The following is a 15,107-nucleotide window of genomic DNA, read 5'->3' on the forward strand; positions in this document are numbered from 1 at the left end:
GCAGGGACTGTGGCTCACAAGACCTGAAATGTTTACTGCCCAACCCTTTGTAGAAAAAGATTGCTGACCTGTGGTTTAGGTCTTACAAATTAAGAAATGGAGATCTTTTCCCAATTCGGAGAGAACTGACGTTGAGTAAGCCAGCGTAGCAGTTGGGCCAAGACTGGACCTTGGTCCCTGCTCTACCCTCTTCTGGCTCTGTGGGCCTGAGCGAGTGACTCAGCCTAGGTCAGCCAGGTCTCCCTCCTCCATCAGAGGGAAATGCAGTGCCTCTTTCTCATGGCTGCCTGAGGGCTGCGTGAGGAGTATGTTTGAGGCACGTAGCACCTTATGATTGCCCAACAAAGGAGGGTTTTCTCATGTGAAAAGATTTCCCTTCAATTTCCTTTAAAGAGTTGAACTCTGCTATTTTTTACTCTATTCTAGAAGCTAACATAAGGTAGCCTTTGATTTAGCACAAATGACAAGTTTAGATATTTTTGAGTATACTGTATCACAATTTCTGGTTTCCTGCAGAGCTCATTGTGACCTCTGGGACCCACCTGAACTCATCTGAGGACTGCTAAGGAGACAGCATGGCTCTGGCCCTCAGGGGTCTTACTTTTCTTTCCTGTTAGGTGGAGCACACAGTCCATCATCCCTGAGGGTGTTGAGGGGCTGCCAGGAGAGCTCCCCATTAGGGGAAAGTTCTTTAGACTGTCACCCTCTGCTGTGCCCCAGTGCATCATCTTCCCGGGTTTATTTTGCAGAGAAAGGTGACTTCCTGGCCTTGGACCTTGGGGGTACCAATTTCCGGGTCCTGCTGGTGCGTGTGAGGAATGGGAAGAGGCGCGGAGTGGAGATGCACAACAAGATCTACTCTATCCCACAGGAGGTCATGCATGGCACAGGGGATGAGGTGAGTCAAGGTGGCTTCTGGGAGGGGACCCCAGCAGACATTCACTTCTCACCCTGGAGGACAGTGCTTTCTCTGCTCAGCCATGGTCCCAGGGAAGGCTAGGTGGGCCAGGGCCCTGGCCTTGTCTTCACTCATGTTAGTGCCTGAGCTTGCATTTCTCCTGAGAGGAGCTGCTGGGGGCAGCCTGCCCTGGCCAGGGCCCCTCCCTCAGAGCCTGTCTTCTCCCTGCAGCTCTTTGACCACATCGTCCAGTGCATCGCCGACTTCCTTGAGTACATGGGCATGAAGGGCGTGTCCCTGCCTCTGGGTTTCACCTTCTCCTTCCCCTGCCAGCAGAACAGCCTGGATGAGGTAACCGCCTTCCCAGAGGGCTTGCCTGTGGGCTTTATGGACTCTCCACCAGCCAGAGTTTGGAGTGGGGCAGAAAGTTGAGCTGAGAGGAGGAAAAGAAGGGCATGAGTAAGCAGTTATGATGAGGGGCCTGTTGATGGGAATGATTCAGTTGGAACTGGTAGAGGTAAAGTAGGTAAGAATCTTAGGGATGATGATGATGCTAACCAAATATTAGCAACGAACATTTTTAAAGTACTATCTGCCAGGCACTGTGCTAGGCTGCCTATGTGCATTATCTTACTTAACGCTCACAGCAACTGTGTAAGATAGGTGTTCATATGCTCATTTTGCAGAAAGGAAAACAAAATCTATAGAGATGCCAAGTATTTTGCTTCAGATCAGAAGGCTTGGGAATAGCCAAGACAAGATTTGAATTCTGGTTTCCCGATACCCAAAGCCATGTTTTCAGTGATGCTCACCTGTCCCTGAGGCCTGTTTTGGGCTTGGGGCATTTTCATTAATCTTCTGTTGTTTAGATGCTCTGGTGCTTCTCTAGTCTTAGCTTTGCTTTTCATTCCCTTTCAACTTGCCACGCAGGAATGAAGCAGGTGGGCAAAGAGCTGGTGCTCTCACATATCCCAGACATGGTGTGTTGAGAATGTAGGAGAGCTGAGTAGGTCATGCTTGGGCTTATTCTGCATTGATTATCAGCATATTAGATGTTAGAATACTGTTGTCTAAGCAGTTGTTCCTCTGTCTCCATTGGTCTTCTAGAAGCTCACATGCGTGTTTACAACTGGTCAGTATGTGGTAGACAGAGTGGCCAGGGTACAAAAGGCATGATTCCTACTTGAGGTGCTTACAAACAAACTGTGATGTAAGCAAGCTCAGGAAGGCATGAGCTGCTGTTTGGAACGTGGTACTGATGGGGTTCTGAGGCCCTGAGGATGCGCAGTGTGATATTACCCGAGCACATACCTGGAAGGCATGAAAAATACTTGGATCATCTTCCAAGTCCAAAGCATGAGTTGATGGGGAAGAAAGGCAGGCAGGCCTGGCAGTGTGGAGGAGGGCATGTAGGTGGGAAATGTCACAGGTGTAGGGAGGTTGGTCCAGTAGGGAAGAAAGGCCAGCATTTCCCACAGGATCCCCGGAATAGCAACCCTCCTGTTGCTCAGCTGAGTTTTGTAAATGCTTCCTCCTCCTCCCCTCTGAGTTAAATTCATGTGCACCAGTACAGTGAAAGTTTTAGGATGTCGTGCAATAAAAACCCTTACCTAATCCAGTATTTCCCAACATGTGTCACCATTTGTCCAGTGTTAAGGGTACAGTGTTGCTTTTCACTTTTCTGTTCCTTTCCAGTTTTATTGAGATATTAACATGCACACTGTGTAAGTTTAAGGTGTACAGCACAGTGATTTGACTTACATATGTTGTGAAATGATCACCACAAATAAGTTTACATCTGTCATCTCCTACAGATACAAAAAAAGAAAAAGAATAAAAGTGGTTCGTTTTCCTTGTGATGAGAACTCTTAGGATCTACTCTTAACTTTCTAATATACCCTATGGCAGTGCTTGCTGTTGCCATCATGATGTTCATTCCATCCTGAGTACTCACTTACCCTGTCACTGGAAGCTTATACCAATTCCCTCTCCCCAGTTTTTCTGATTCCTTTGTCTTTTCACATTATGTTTCTCAGTGTCAATGCACCGGGTTTTCAAAGGCTACTCCATTTACATCAATTTACCAAAGGGAATTACCAAACATGCAGAAAAATATTTACATGTTTCTTAATGAAACATTGCTTATTATAATGAAAACATTAGAAACTAACCCAATTGTTCAACAGTTGGGAAATAGTTAATAAGTTCTGAGCCATTCACTGCCGGGTATCAGCAACGAATGTTTTTGGAAGAAATTTCAATGATGTGGGAAAAAACTGGTGGTAAGACTAACAAAAATGTTTTTAAGAAAAAGATAATCTCTATAGTATAGAAACCCACAAAAAATACCTTCATCATCAGAAGATGAGAACATAGGACTCCAGTGTGTTTGCTTCTAGGATTTTCCTGCTGAAATATTTTTAAATAGACATGCCTTACTTTTCATGCCAGCATGTATCTATCTTTAAGAGTTTATCAGGTAACCCAACAACATATTCACTGTTTCTACCTGCATGGTAAGATTCCAGGTCATTGTGTTAGATTTCATTCTTTATGTTCTAAGTTTCTGTAGGGAGTACGTGTTCCGTCTAGCACTGTGAAAATTAAGAGCAGATCAAACAGAGGCTGCGTTCTCTCTGTTGTTCAATCGGTCTGTGAGCCGGGATCTGCTCTGGTAAGATTGTCTTATTGAGTGGAAAATCAGCAGGTGCTGAGGCCCAGAAGCCCCAAGTTGCCTTGACCACCTCTTGGCCCTGGGCAAGTCTCCCCAGCTTCACGGGCCTCTCTGCGTGTCTTATTATTAAGGACCACCTGAAATAATGTTATTTGATCATTCTGTAAACTTGAAAGTGCTAAATATAAAATTTCATTAGAGATGTGAAACTAATTTGTAGGCAAGACAGCTAGAGATGGGCACACAGTTGTTTGGATGCAGGTATGTAAGCCAAGACACTGCTGGGATCATGTCTTATTTTTCCAAATCTGGGATCTGAACACAGCGTGACACATCCAGGTTGACTTGTGACTCTAAACTCCTGGGCCATGAAATGCCAAGCAGGGGTGAGGCTGAGCAAGGCCTGGAGAAACCATGAAAGAGGGTGGGTAGTGAGCACACAGTCCATTTATGGATTCTGGCCTTGCAGGGAGGTGGCCCAATAGTTCTTGATGCTGTTTTCCGATGGGTTCCAGCAGCAAAGAGGAAACCAGGGGACAATAACCGAAACACTTCTCCCACATGTAAAATCTCCATGTGTGTATTCCCCAGGGGGCCCTGTGACACGGCAGACGGCCACATTAAAGACGAGTGGCTTATGGGTGACTCTGAAGAGCCTAGAGTGCTTCCCTCACTGGGATGACGTGAAGCCTAGCTGTCACCCAACTGTCACCCAAGCAAGGCACTTGTTCACACCATCCTGGAATTTGACAATGAAGAGACAGACTCTGACCCTTCTGATGTGAATATAGGACAGGGCAGAGCAAACTGCTTTTCCCAGCAAAAGAAACACTTGTATAGAACTTAGCTCCCTGCAGGGACAGTGATGTGGTACTTAGGGGCCCATGGAGTCAGCTGGCCTGGGGGTGAGTCCCGCTCCTCTCCCCTAAGCTTCAGGCCTTGGGCAAGTTACTCCAGAGCCACAGTTACCTAGAAAATGGGCACAATAATGATAACTATGTCACCAGTTTGCTGTGAGGATTAAACAATGGAACACACGCATAGGGGGTATGCAATCATTTGTGGGAGGGATGATTGGTCATTAAAGGGAATCTGTACTACCTGGTGAGGTTGAGAACGAGAGGCATAACCGGGCCCCGGGAATGACACAGGAACCCTCCTCTGCTGTCCTCATCTGTGCTCTTATGTGACTTTTAGAGCATCCTCCTCAAGTGGACTAAAGGCTTCAAGGCATCGGGCTGCGAGGGAGAGGATGTGGTCACCCTGCTGAAGGAAGCCATTCACCGGCGAGAGGTGGGAGAGGCATGCCACGAGGCCCAGAATGACCCGTGTTTGGAAAGTGGGGAAGTGTTGGGTGTGGTTGCGTGGGTTAGGGGGAGAATTAGTGTGGTCCTTCGGTGGTGACCGAGTGTCCGCTGCTGGTCGAGCCCTGCTCTTGGCACTGGGGATTCAGGAATGACCACAACAAACTCTGGTACTATAAACAAACCCGTGAGCTAATGTCAGGTGCCTTAGAGCTGTGAAGAGACATGAAGTCAGGTGAGGACAGAGTGAGTGGGCTGGAGAAGGGCACTCCTAAATAGCACAACCGGGAAAGGTCTCTGAGGAGGTGACATTTGAACAAAAAGTGAGAATGAGCCAGGCTGTATCAAATACACTTTCTATACATATCAGTCTCCCTTGCAAGGGTCTGAAAGAACATGTTGTGGTTCTTTGGTGGACTGGGGATCTGCTTTTGCCCTCTTAGGAGTTTGACCTGGATGTGGTCGCCGTGGTGAATGACACAGTTGGGACGATGATGACCTGTGGCTATGAAGACCCTCACTGTGAAATCGGCCTCATTGTTGGTAAAGCCCCAGCAGTCCTTCCTGCGCTGTGACCCATGGCCTCAGACGGGTGTGGGGACGGTGCAGAGTGAGGCCCTGACGCGTTTGTGATTGGCAGGCACGGGCAGCAACGCCTGCTACATGGAGGAGATGCGGAACGTGGAGCTGGTGGAAGGGGAGGAGGGCCGGATGTGTGTCAACATGGAGTGGGGGGCCTTCGGGGACAACGGGTGCCTGGACGACTTCCGCACGGAATTTGATGTGGCTGTGGATGAGCTTTCTCTCAACCCTGGCAAACAGAGGTAGTTACCCCAGTGCCTGCGAGTCCTGGTACATGTACCCCAACTGCACTGTAGCAAGTGGTCAGATCCTCTGCAACAGCAAGTCCCAGGACACCTGTTTCTGAGACGTCAATAGAAGAAATTTCCTTGGCAAGGGTTTTCAAATAACATCTGGGAAGTACTACCGCTTGGACTATGACACCTTCAAAATTCAGTTGGGAAAACAAGAGTTGTGTTTTGAGGAGCATTTCTTAAAGGGAACTGGTGACACAGGTTTTAGAAGGATGAAAAGATGTAAAGGGGACACTGAGGAACACAGAGCTAGGAAATGTCAGAGGCAGCCTTCCTACCACTGCCTGTGAGAACAGGAAGGGATGGTGTTAAAACCTAGGTCTGGGACTGTGAGGAAAGACAGTTGAGTCATCTGCTGATAGTAGGGTAAAGAAGCTGGTGTAACAGGAACAGGAAGCAAACAGGAGTCTCTTCCTCCTCCTCATCCATTCATTATGTAGCATCCTCTATAGTCAGGACTGGACAAGGGCCAGCCCTAGCCTCACAAAGCATGATGGGGAGGTGCTCTGAGCTGCGAGCACACTTCCCATTGGGGAGATGTTGTGTGTAGTGTTTCCTAATTGGATTAATCAGGGACCATAGTTCTGCAGAATATACTTTGGTCAAGAGTACAAGTCACAGACGAAAATGCCTCTAGGGGCCAGATAAGTGTCATTAATGAAAGAAAGGGTGGGACAAGATGGAGTGGGGATGGGGGTCTTGGTTGCAACTGGGGGCCTCAGCTTTTTTAAAGGCACTATTGAGGGCCAAAAGGCCCTCAAGCCACCGAGCTGTCACATCAGTTCTGGTGGCCAAGACCGGGCTTCTCCAGTTGGCACTCAAGTAAAGTGATAATGATTAGTTTGGAGAGAAAACATGCTGAATGTCTGATGAAGTTAAGGATTAAGACTCAGCATCCTGCCGTTTTCTTGGAGATGGGGTTTGAGTGTGTTTTCCTTCTTGGAATTGGGAGTAAGCACCAGAAGGGAGATGAGCCCAGAAGATGGAGATGATCCCAGGGAACCCCATGGGCCTCAGGCACTGTAGTCAGTTTTGCCGAAGGCTGTGGGTCAATGTATGCAGATACCAGGAATCCTGCCCAAGTGAATCAAATAGCACTTCCTTTCCCACCAGGGGGAACCTGCATGCCCTCTACTTTCTAATGTGCTGGGCATCTCACCTTCCTGCTTAACCGCCATGCACATCATCTGCATTGCAGGTTTGAGAAAATGATCAGTGGCATGTATTTGGGCGAGATTGTCCGTAACATCCTCATCGATTTCACCAAGCGTGGGCTGCTCTTCCGTGGCCGCATCTCAGAACGACTCAAGACAAGAGGAATCTTTGAAACTAAGTTCCTGTCTCAGATTGAGAGGTGAGAATTTAGGGCCCGAGGAAGGGTGGGACCGTATCCTCCTTCTCATGAACAGACAAGCTGAAGGATTTCCGTAGCTCAAGTAAGGTCGGGGCACGGCTTACATAAAGGTCAGTTTAGTAGCAAACACATTTGTTGTCTATAGTGTTTATTTGAAGTTATGGATAGTTGGCATTTTAAGGGCAAATATATAACATTCTCATGAAAAATCCTGCTGAGCTGGCACAAGGCACCCCCTCACCCCCCATGCAAAGTAATGTGGGTGGGTTTTAGATCAACTATCAAAGGTAGAAAGATACCTGCTCATAGGATATAAACTGGAATGCACAAAGGAAACTAGCCTATTAAAGTGCTTGCACCTGGCGGGAGGGTGCTTCTTAACTGCTGCTGTGGTAATAAGGCAGCCAGGATCGAGTGAAGATTGGCATGCCAGGCAATGGCAATGCAGAAGAAATCAGGCCATGTGGTGGCTCATTAAAGCAAAACCCCCCTCCTCCAGTCTAATGGGAGCAAAGACCGTTCCAAATTACCATAGTGAATTTCGGAGTCCTTTAATAATTAATGCTATGCATTACTGTCAGGTGTATGGGAAAACAGGAACTGGATGACTGGCATGAGTGGGGCTCCAGGACATCTGCACCAGTGAATAGAAAGAATATGTTCTAGTGTGCATGTCTGTCTGTGTGCAGGAAGCTGATTCCAGGGTTCTAAAACAGCTCCCTTTATATAATATTTATTTTTTTACCATTGTATTTACATTTGTTTCCTGAGCCGCGAGTAGTTATCAGACCACCCCGGGTGGGGGAGCAGAGACAGAACAGGGTCTCTGCTGGCAGGTGATGCTTGTCCTGCTGACCTGTGGACAGCAATAAGAAAATGGATAAGAAAGCTGAAAATGCCAACTACAAGCATTGTCACTGTCTTTATTCTTTCCAAATGAGTGGAATACATAGATGGTGAATTTCCTTTTTTCTTGAGTGCCAGTTGTATGGTAGCAGTGCCCTGCCTCGCCTGGGCAAACTGGAATAGGAGCTCGTTTCTTTACGTTCCCGTCACACTCAGGTGGGCTCCGTGTGGTCCAGTGGGATGAGCATGGGTTCCTGAACTGAGTTCAAGAACAGGATCCACCTCTCAGGGAGCTCCTACGTGACCAGTCCCCTGGAGTGGTGGGTGGGCCACCAGCCCCTGGTGTATGTGACTGACCACTCCCTGTCTGTCCCCTCCCCCCCACCCCCCCAGTGACTGCCTAGCCCTGCTGCAGGTCCGCGCCATCCTGCACCACCTGGGGCTCGAGAGCACCTGTGACGACAGCATCATCGTCAAAGAGGTGTGCACGGTGGTGGCACGGCGGGCGGCCCAGCTCTGTGGTGCGGGCATGGCCGCCGTGGTGGACAAAATACGAGAAAACCGTGGGCTGGACACCCTCAAAGTGACAGTAGGCGTGGATGGGACCCTCTACAAGCTACATCCTCAGTAAGTGCCTGACCTCCACTCTCCTTGTCCAGCTTTCTTTCTCCATCTGTTCTTTCCTTGCTTTTCCTTCCTTCCTTTCTCTTCTTAGTTTATAGCAAAGCACCTGACATTCCAAATGAGTGTCTATAATATATATGCTTTACTTTAAAGGTTAAGAACCAGAAGTAGGTCTGTGTTTTACCACCCAGCTTGGAAGACTCAGGCGCTATGCCCCTGTCCCCTGCCAGGGAAGGTACTCTGGTGACTTAGTCCCTTGCTTCCTTTCCCTGCTTATCTGTGTATGCATCGCTATGGTTCCGTTTTACTTAATTTTGAACCTGCCATAAGGAGAGTCCTATGGCATCTCCTCTTTTGTGACTGGCTTTCTGCACACAGCATTTATAGCTTTGAGACGCATCCACATGGAAGAATGCAATTGCAGTTCATTAATTTTCAGGGCTGCATAGCATACCTTTGAATGAGTATACTATAGTTTACTGTTCTGCTAATGGATATTGGGTTATTTCTAGATTTTGTCTGTTACAAACACTGCTCCTGTGAACATTCTAGGAAATGTAGGGGAACTCTGGAGCGAGATATTTTCTGCAGTTTGGTGTGGGGGCTGGTAGATTATAGCCATGACTGTTTTTGTAAACATGAGCCATGCCCACTCATGTATATGTTGTCTCTGGCTGCTTTCACTCTACAATGGCAGAGTAGTTGCCACAAAGCTGAAAGTGGATCTACTGTCTTGCCCTTAAATTTTTTTTTTTTTTTTTTTAGAGAGAGAGAGAGTGTGCACAAGCATAGCATGGGGGAGGGGCAGAAGGAGAGAGAGAGAATCTCAAAACAGGCTCCGCACTCAGTGCAGAGCTCTTGGCAGGGCTCGATCTCAGGACCCTGGGATCACGACCTGAGCTGAAATCAAGAGTCTGGATGTTCAACTGACTGAGCTACCCAGCCTCCCCTGTCTGGCCCTTTTTATAAAGCGTGTCCTTCAAACTTCCCCAATGTGGAAGCACTGAATTTTCTTTTCTTTCTACACTTTTTCCTGTTTTTCCATCTCTCTTCTTCTCTCATCAGCCATTGTTCCTCTCCCTTCTTCACTCATTTGCATTTGTTTTGAATGAATCATTTTTAATTTAGGAAGTACCCCAATCCCTTCCCCCCGCCCCTCCCCCCTACAAGCTTTTCAGCTCAAAGTTAAAAGAACAGAGCTGTTACCCTGGTCTGGGCAGTAGGTGAGGCAGAGTGAGGAAAGAGAGACTCCTCTATTGAAATGTTGCCTGCTCGCAGCATGACTGTTTCTTGAGGAGTTGAGAGACTTGCCCAGAGTTTACACAGATAGTTAAAAGAGGGAAACTTGAGAAGTCGCAAGTCCCTTGTCTTGATGGTCAATGTCACTGAAGAGTAGGAATCTTGGTCCCAGAGGAGAGTTGGGAGGGGGACAGAAGCCAAGCCACTGGCACTGAGGCTTGCTTCATAGATGAGGAGGCCTTCCTGACCCTGCTATGTTGGGGTACATGGTGACCATCTCTTTCTCTAGTCCCATATTGAAAGGCTCTGTGATCACTGTAATGGGCCTACAGCCACCCATGAACCTGCTCCTTTTATCTTTAGTGGCATTTTGGATTAGATGTGGATCTGATGTGAGTCCATACCCCTGGAAAATGAAGTTTCAAGTGCATGGGGCTTTATCTTCCAGAATCTAGGGACAAGATATGACCTTCTGCAGGGTATACTTGTGATGCCTATGACTGTTGAACTTCTCTTCCACTGATTACTTTTTTTTAAATTTAAATTTATTTTTATTTATTGTTTTTTAATTTAATTTTTTATTTTTAAAAATTTACATCCAAATTAGCATATAAAATCTTTTTAATGTTTATTTTTTGAAGGAGGGAGAGAGACAGTATGTGAGCGGGGGAGGGGCAGAGAGAGAGACACACACACAGAATCCAAAGCAGGCTCCAGGCTCTGAGCTGTCAGCACGGAGCCCGATGCGGGGCTTGAGCTCACGAACCGCGAAATCATGACCTGAGCCGAAGTCGGATGCTTAACCGACTGAGCCACCCAGGTGCCCCTGATTACTTTCAAGAACACAGCTTCCAGAATCTCCGATGATTGTCTTACAAGGATCTCTGCTCCCCACTTGCCTGCTATGACATAGAATTTGGGCATGTTGCCAGCCTTCACAAGCCTTGGTTTTCAGATACACGATACAGAGTGTTTAATACATGGTAGCTGTCGTCCTCTTGGTCATCTTAATAATTCTTGGGTTTCCAGCATAACTTCTTAGGGTCTCATCTCTGAGGACACAAATCAATCATGGCTAAGGAAGTTTTTTTTTCCTGTGTCTTCCTCCCCACGTTTACAGCTTTGCCAAAGTCATGCATGAGACGGTGAAAGACCTGGCTCCGAAATGTGATGTGTCCTTCCTGGAGTCAGAGGATGGCAGCGGGAAGGGGGCAGCTCTCATCACTGCTGTGGCCTGCCGCATCCGTGAGGCTGGACAGCGATAGAGTCCTGAAATTGGAAGGGACTTCCTGGAGTTCCCTCTCTTCCCTCCTTTAAATTATAAGATGTCATCCCCTGTGTCAGAGACAGACCCCTTGGGTTTTCTTTGGCAGAGGAAGACCCGTCGGACTGGGTGTTGTCTCTATGTGTACTCACTGCAGAGTTCAGCGCCCAAGACTTAGCCCTCCTGAGATAAATAGGTTTTGAAGTAAGGACTTGTTCATACTTGTCACAACTCTTCCTTTGGTTCTCTGAAAACTTAAGAAGGCAAATTTTAACCTTTAGTAATCCCCCTGGCCAAATTCCATGTCCCTGTATAATCTCACAGAATGGGGACACTAATGAAAAGATACGGTTGCTTCACCATGGACCCTGAACGTGACATTTCTAGGTAAAGAGCATTCCCCAGTATGGAGGTGGATGTCGTTTCTGCTCTGAGATCTGTGGGGATCTCCAATAACTTGAGCCTGATCCTCCACAGGCAGAAGTGGCGGGGTGGGAGAAGAGGCAGTGATGGAGGGAAATCCATGGATAGCCATGTGACGGCCCCTCTTTAACCTCACTTTTCAAGCCTGATGGGTTCCAGCGATGCTCTTCCTGGAATTAAAGCATCCCGAATCTGAGCAAGCAAAATCAAAGCCATGAGTTGACACATCCTGCAAGTGGGCTTGTCATATCTCCTTGTGGGTTCCTGAGTCATCCATGAGCAATGGACCTTTGGGGGATGGGGAGACTTTTTTGGTCTGTTTTTAAAATTTTTCCTGCAGAAGTGGAAACAACCCTACTTTCATTTTAATTTATGTTTGAAATTTATTTACTTCATGAAGTACATCTACTCCTTTATCTTGACACTGTATGTAACGATGGGCTGTATGTAATGTATTTATATGTCAATTTGTTATGTGTATAAATACACAGGGTGTCTTCAGACTTGGCCTCTGTAGTAGATGAGCGTAATTTCAGGATGGAAGGTGAAGATACTGACAGGTTACTAGAAATACCTCATTCGCCTGCGGGAAGAGAAGGGAAGCCTCTTCAAGGTGAGTGAATGGCCAAAAGCTCCTTCCCGGCTCCTTTTTAACTTGCAGACTCAGAAACGTGGAAGGCAGGGAACAGTGAGGGAAGCTGGGTCTATGGACTGAAAAAAACCATAGCGACTGGCTGCTCTGTCTAGACCTTCCTGGGGCAATATTACCCAGGCTTTTAACCAAAGGAAACAGGAATTATTTCAGACAGACTCACTGCTTAGGAATTATCATTCTTAGGGCAGTCAGTAGTATTTTTTAAGCTCTCCAAGAAGATAAAGGAAGCCACCAAAAACATTAAAAAAAAAAAATCTGTTAATAGCAAACCAAAACTGAACAATGAAACAATCAAACAAAGAAAACCTCAGGGACAACACTTTTGGTGGATTTGTGCCCTCCTAGCAAAATCGGTTTGTTTCATAAATGTTTTATGAGAAGCATCGTCCAAGGGCTTCTCTAGGCTGAGCTGTTTTTATACACAGTATTTATTTCAAACTGTTGGTACGGTTGGGGGGAGTGGGGTGGCATAAAATCTTGTATACTCTTACTTTTCAGGAGTGCAGTTAATTCTGAGTCCAAAAGCCCATTTCTTCCCTAAAATATGCACCCACACACACTGCAACTACATGGTAAAGAGGGAATGGCCCCATAACACTATTGAGTAGGAATCAAGGATGAAAACAAGGAAGGAAAGACACGACTCAGTAGCACCCAGTTTTTGCACATCTCTCACACTTGTACTGAGAACAGTGTTTAAGTTTGTATATCACTAAAGAATGCCCAAGAAGTAGAGATGATTTTTAACTTTTAAACTTGAAAATTAGGCACTGTGTATGAAATTGCACCTTTTTTAAAGGTAGTGCTGTGTGTGTGGCTATTACACATGTGTTGTTGATTTCCAAAAAGGAATGCTGGAATATGCATTTTGAATGTTTGTGTTCCCACAGTTAGGTGACAGTTCCTTGCTGATGCTGCTTTGCCTGATGTAAATATGGTGAATCTCAATCTTTGACCGGGATGTGTTGAATCTCAAATTATTGAGCACTCAGTCTAGTAAAGATGTTGTCATGTATAATAAGGAACTAGTTGAATTAACTATGTGATGTTAACTATTAATAAATTTTAACATTTTTCAAAATATTCAGTGTGTGATTCCTGAGAATTTTGAAGAATGTACTCATCTTTTGAGCATATGAGGATGTTCTAACTGGTGTGAGTAATTCATGAGTATCTTGATTTTGACTGTATGTGCTTGCTTGACAGGCATGTGGCCAAGACTTGGTCTTGACCCCAGATATTTCTCTTCTCAGAAACTCTGTTCCAATGGAACTGGAAGATAGATGACCTTTCCTAGGCCGTTTTTGAGCCTGTAACTTTCAAGCATCGGTGAAGAACCATGACTGGTGCAGCAGAATACTGTTTAGGGAGTTTGGCCGAGATATTAGCAGAGCCTTCAGGGGCCTGTGGCTGGTCTCTGTAGGCATGTGATTCACATTCAGGATATAAAGCCCTTACTTACGTGAACATCTAAAAAACATGCGCGTCTATTCTCTCCTTACCTTTCCTCTCTCTCCAATAAACAAAATACAGACTTGGGCAATCCATTCCTCACAAGACCCTGCTGACATCGACTGACATGGCCCTCCCTGATTGACAGTGAAATTATGGAAGCATCCCATACACTCTTGTTGCAAGCGCTAACTGGTACAACCATTTGGGGGAAACAGGCAATATACAACAAAAGCATGTTTTGTGTAATTTTCTAGAAATTTGTGCAGAGGAAATGGATAGTTAGAGACCAAGATTTCACTTCGAGGGTATTGGCTACTGTGTGATTTATAATAAAAAAAACGTTCACTCCATACAGTGGGTCTGCCCACCCTGTGTGAGGGTCTGGTCAGGAAGACAATCTATTCCAGTTGGTTATACAGGTGATGAAAGAGCTGAGGAGCCAGAGTATGGAGAAGCAACCCAGAGATTAGCAAAGTCCAAAAGATCCATTTCCATCCCACTGGCTGGACCAAGTCCAAAAGCTGGGGGGAGGGGTGCGGGGGGGGGGCGGCGGTACAGGAGCTGGAACCACAGACTAGGCAGGAAGTCAGTTAGAAATACCCTGGCTTCTCCCTCCCATCTTCTACTTTTTTGCAGTGTCTCCATTGGCTGAACCCGGCAAGGAGCCAGCTGGAAAGGGAGACTGTGACCCGTGGAGGGTGGGGCCTGGACCTGAGCAATAAGTAACTTGCATGGACCCCATAAAACCATGACAGTGTTGTAGAAGGGTATTTAATATCATAGAAAATGTTGACAACATGCCGTTTCATGATGCAAGTGTGTTACACAACAATATATTATGATCCTGTTTTTGTTAGGAAATTATTATCTACAATAGGATTAATGTGTTACCCTGAATGTCCCCTCTGCCTCGCTGGACAGTGGACACAAATGAGGCCTCCACCTCTGTGGTAGCAGCTGTAGCACCCCCTCAGCTGGCCCTCCACCCCTCTGGGATTTGGGCACCTCCACTTGGAGACCTCAGCAGTCCCCACCCCCATGCTCACGCTGCTTCTCTGCCCAGCTCCTGCCTCTCCTCCAGAGGGTCCCTTTCAGCCGCCCGGGAAAACCATTTCCTTCAAACAATGGACAGTCTGCACCCAAGTCGCTTGAAGCTGGGAAATAGCTTTTCCAGCTTCTGTCAAGCCCATTGCACCTTTTTTCTTTTTTCTTTCTTTGCTGCTTTGTTTTCTGTAGGCCCCAGGTGCAGAAGGCTAAATTACTCATACTCCTCCTCAGTTCAGCACATTTATTTTCTAGGCTTTGCAAGGACTTAGCTTTTTAAAAAATCTACTTAGTCCCCTTTACCCTCATGTCTCTTTCCCATTCTCCACTCATGACCAGCGATCGTGTTATTGTGTTGATGTGCACCTTACTCGTGTGTCTTTATGAAGCATCTATTGCTTTGTGAGCATGCTTTTTAATTTAAAAATGTTGGTTATAAGTCTTTTTTTGCT

At 46.4% G+C, this 15,107-nt stretch overlaps 1 protein-coding gene across 1 annotated transcript in view; it reads left to right on the top strand.

Annotated features, from left to right (window-relative positions):
* The window catches only part of HK2 (hexokinase 2), a 62,348-nt gene extending 49,104 nt beyond the window's left edge, over positions 1 to 13,244 (top strand). Inside the window, exons 11-18 of the mRNA XM_042981816.1 lie at positions 750 to 898; positions 1,130 to 1,249; positions 4,770 to 4,865; positions 5,320 to 5,419; positions 5,517 to 5,700; positions 6,950 to 7,105; positions 8,345 to 8,578; positions 10,935 to 13,244. Of these exons, the coding sequence (XP_042837750.1) occupies positions 750 to 898; positions 1,130 to 1,249; positions 4,770 to 4,865; positions 5,320 to 5,419; positions 5,517 to 5,700; positions 6,950 to 7,105; positions 8,345 to 8,578; positions 10,935 to 11,079 (1,184 nt within the window). The 3' untranslated portion in view covers positions 11,080 to 13,244. The remainder of the gene's footprint in view (positions 1 to 749; positions 899 to 1,129; positions 1,250 to 4,769; positions 4,866 to 5,319; positions 5,420 to 5,516; positions 5,701 to 6,949; positions 7,106 to 8,344; positions 8,579 to 10,934) is intronic.
* The last annotated feature ends 1,863 nt before the right edge of the window (positions 13,245 to 15,107 follow it).

This window comes from Panthera tigris, chromosome A3, assembly GCF_018350195.1.
Source record: "Panthera tigris isolate Pti1 chromosome A3, P.tigris_Pti1_mat1.1, whole genome shotgun sequence".
NCBI lineage: Eukaryota > Metazoa > Chordata > Mammalia > Carnivora > Felidae > Panthera > Panthera tigris.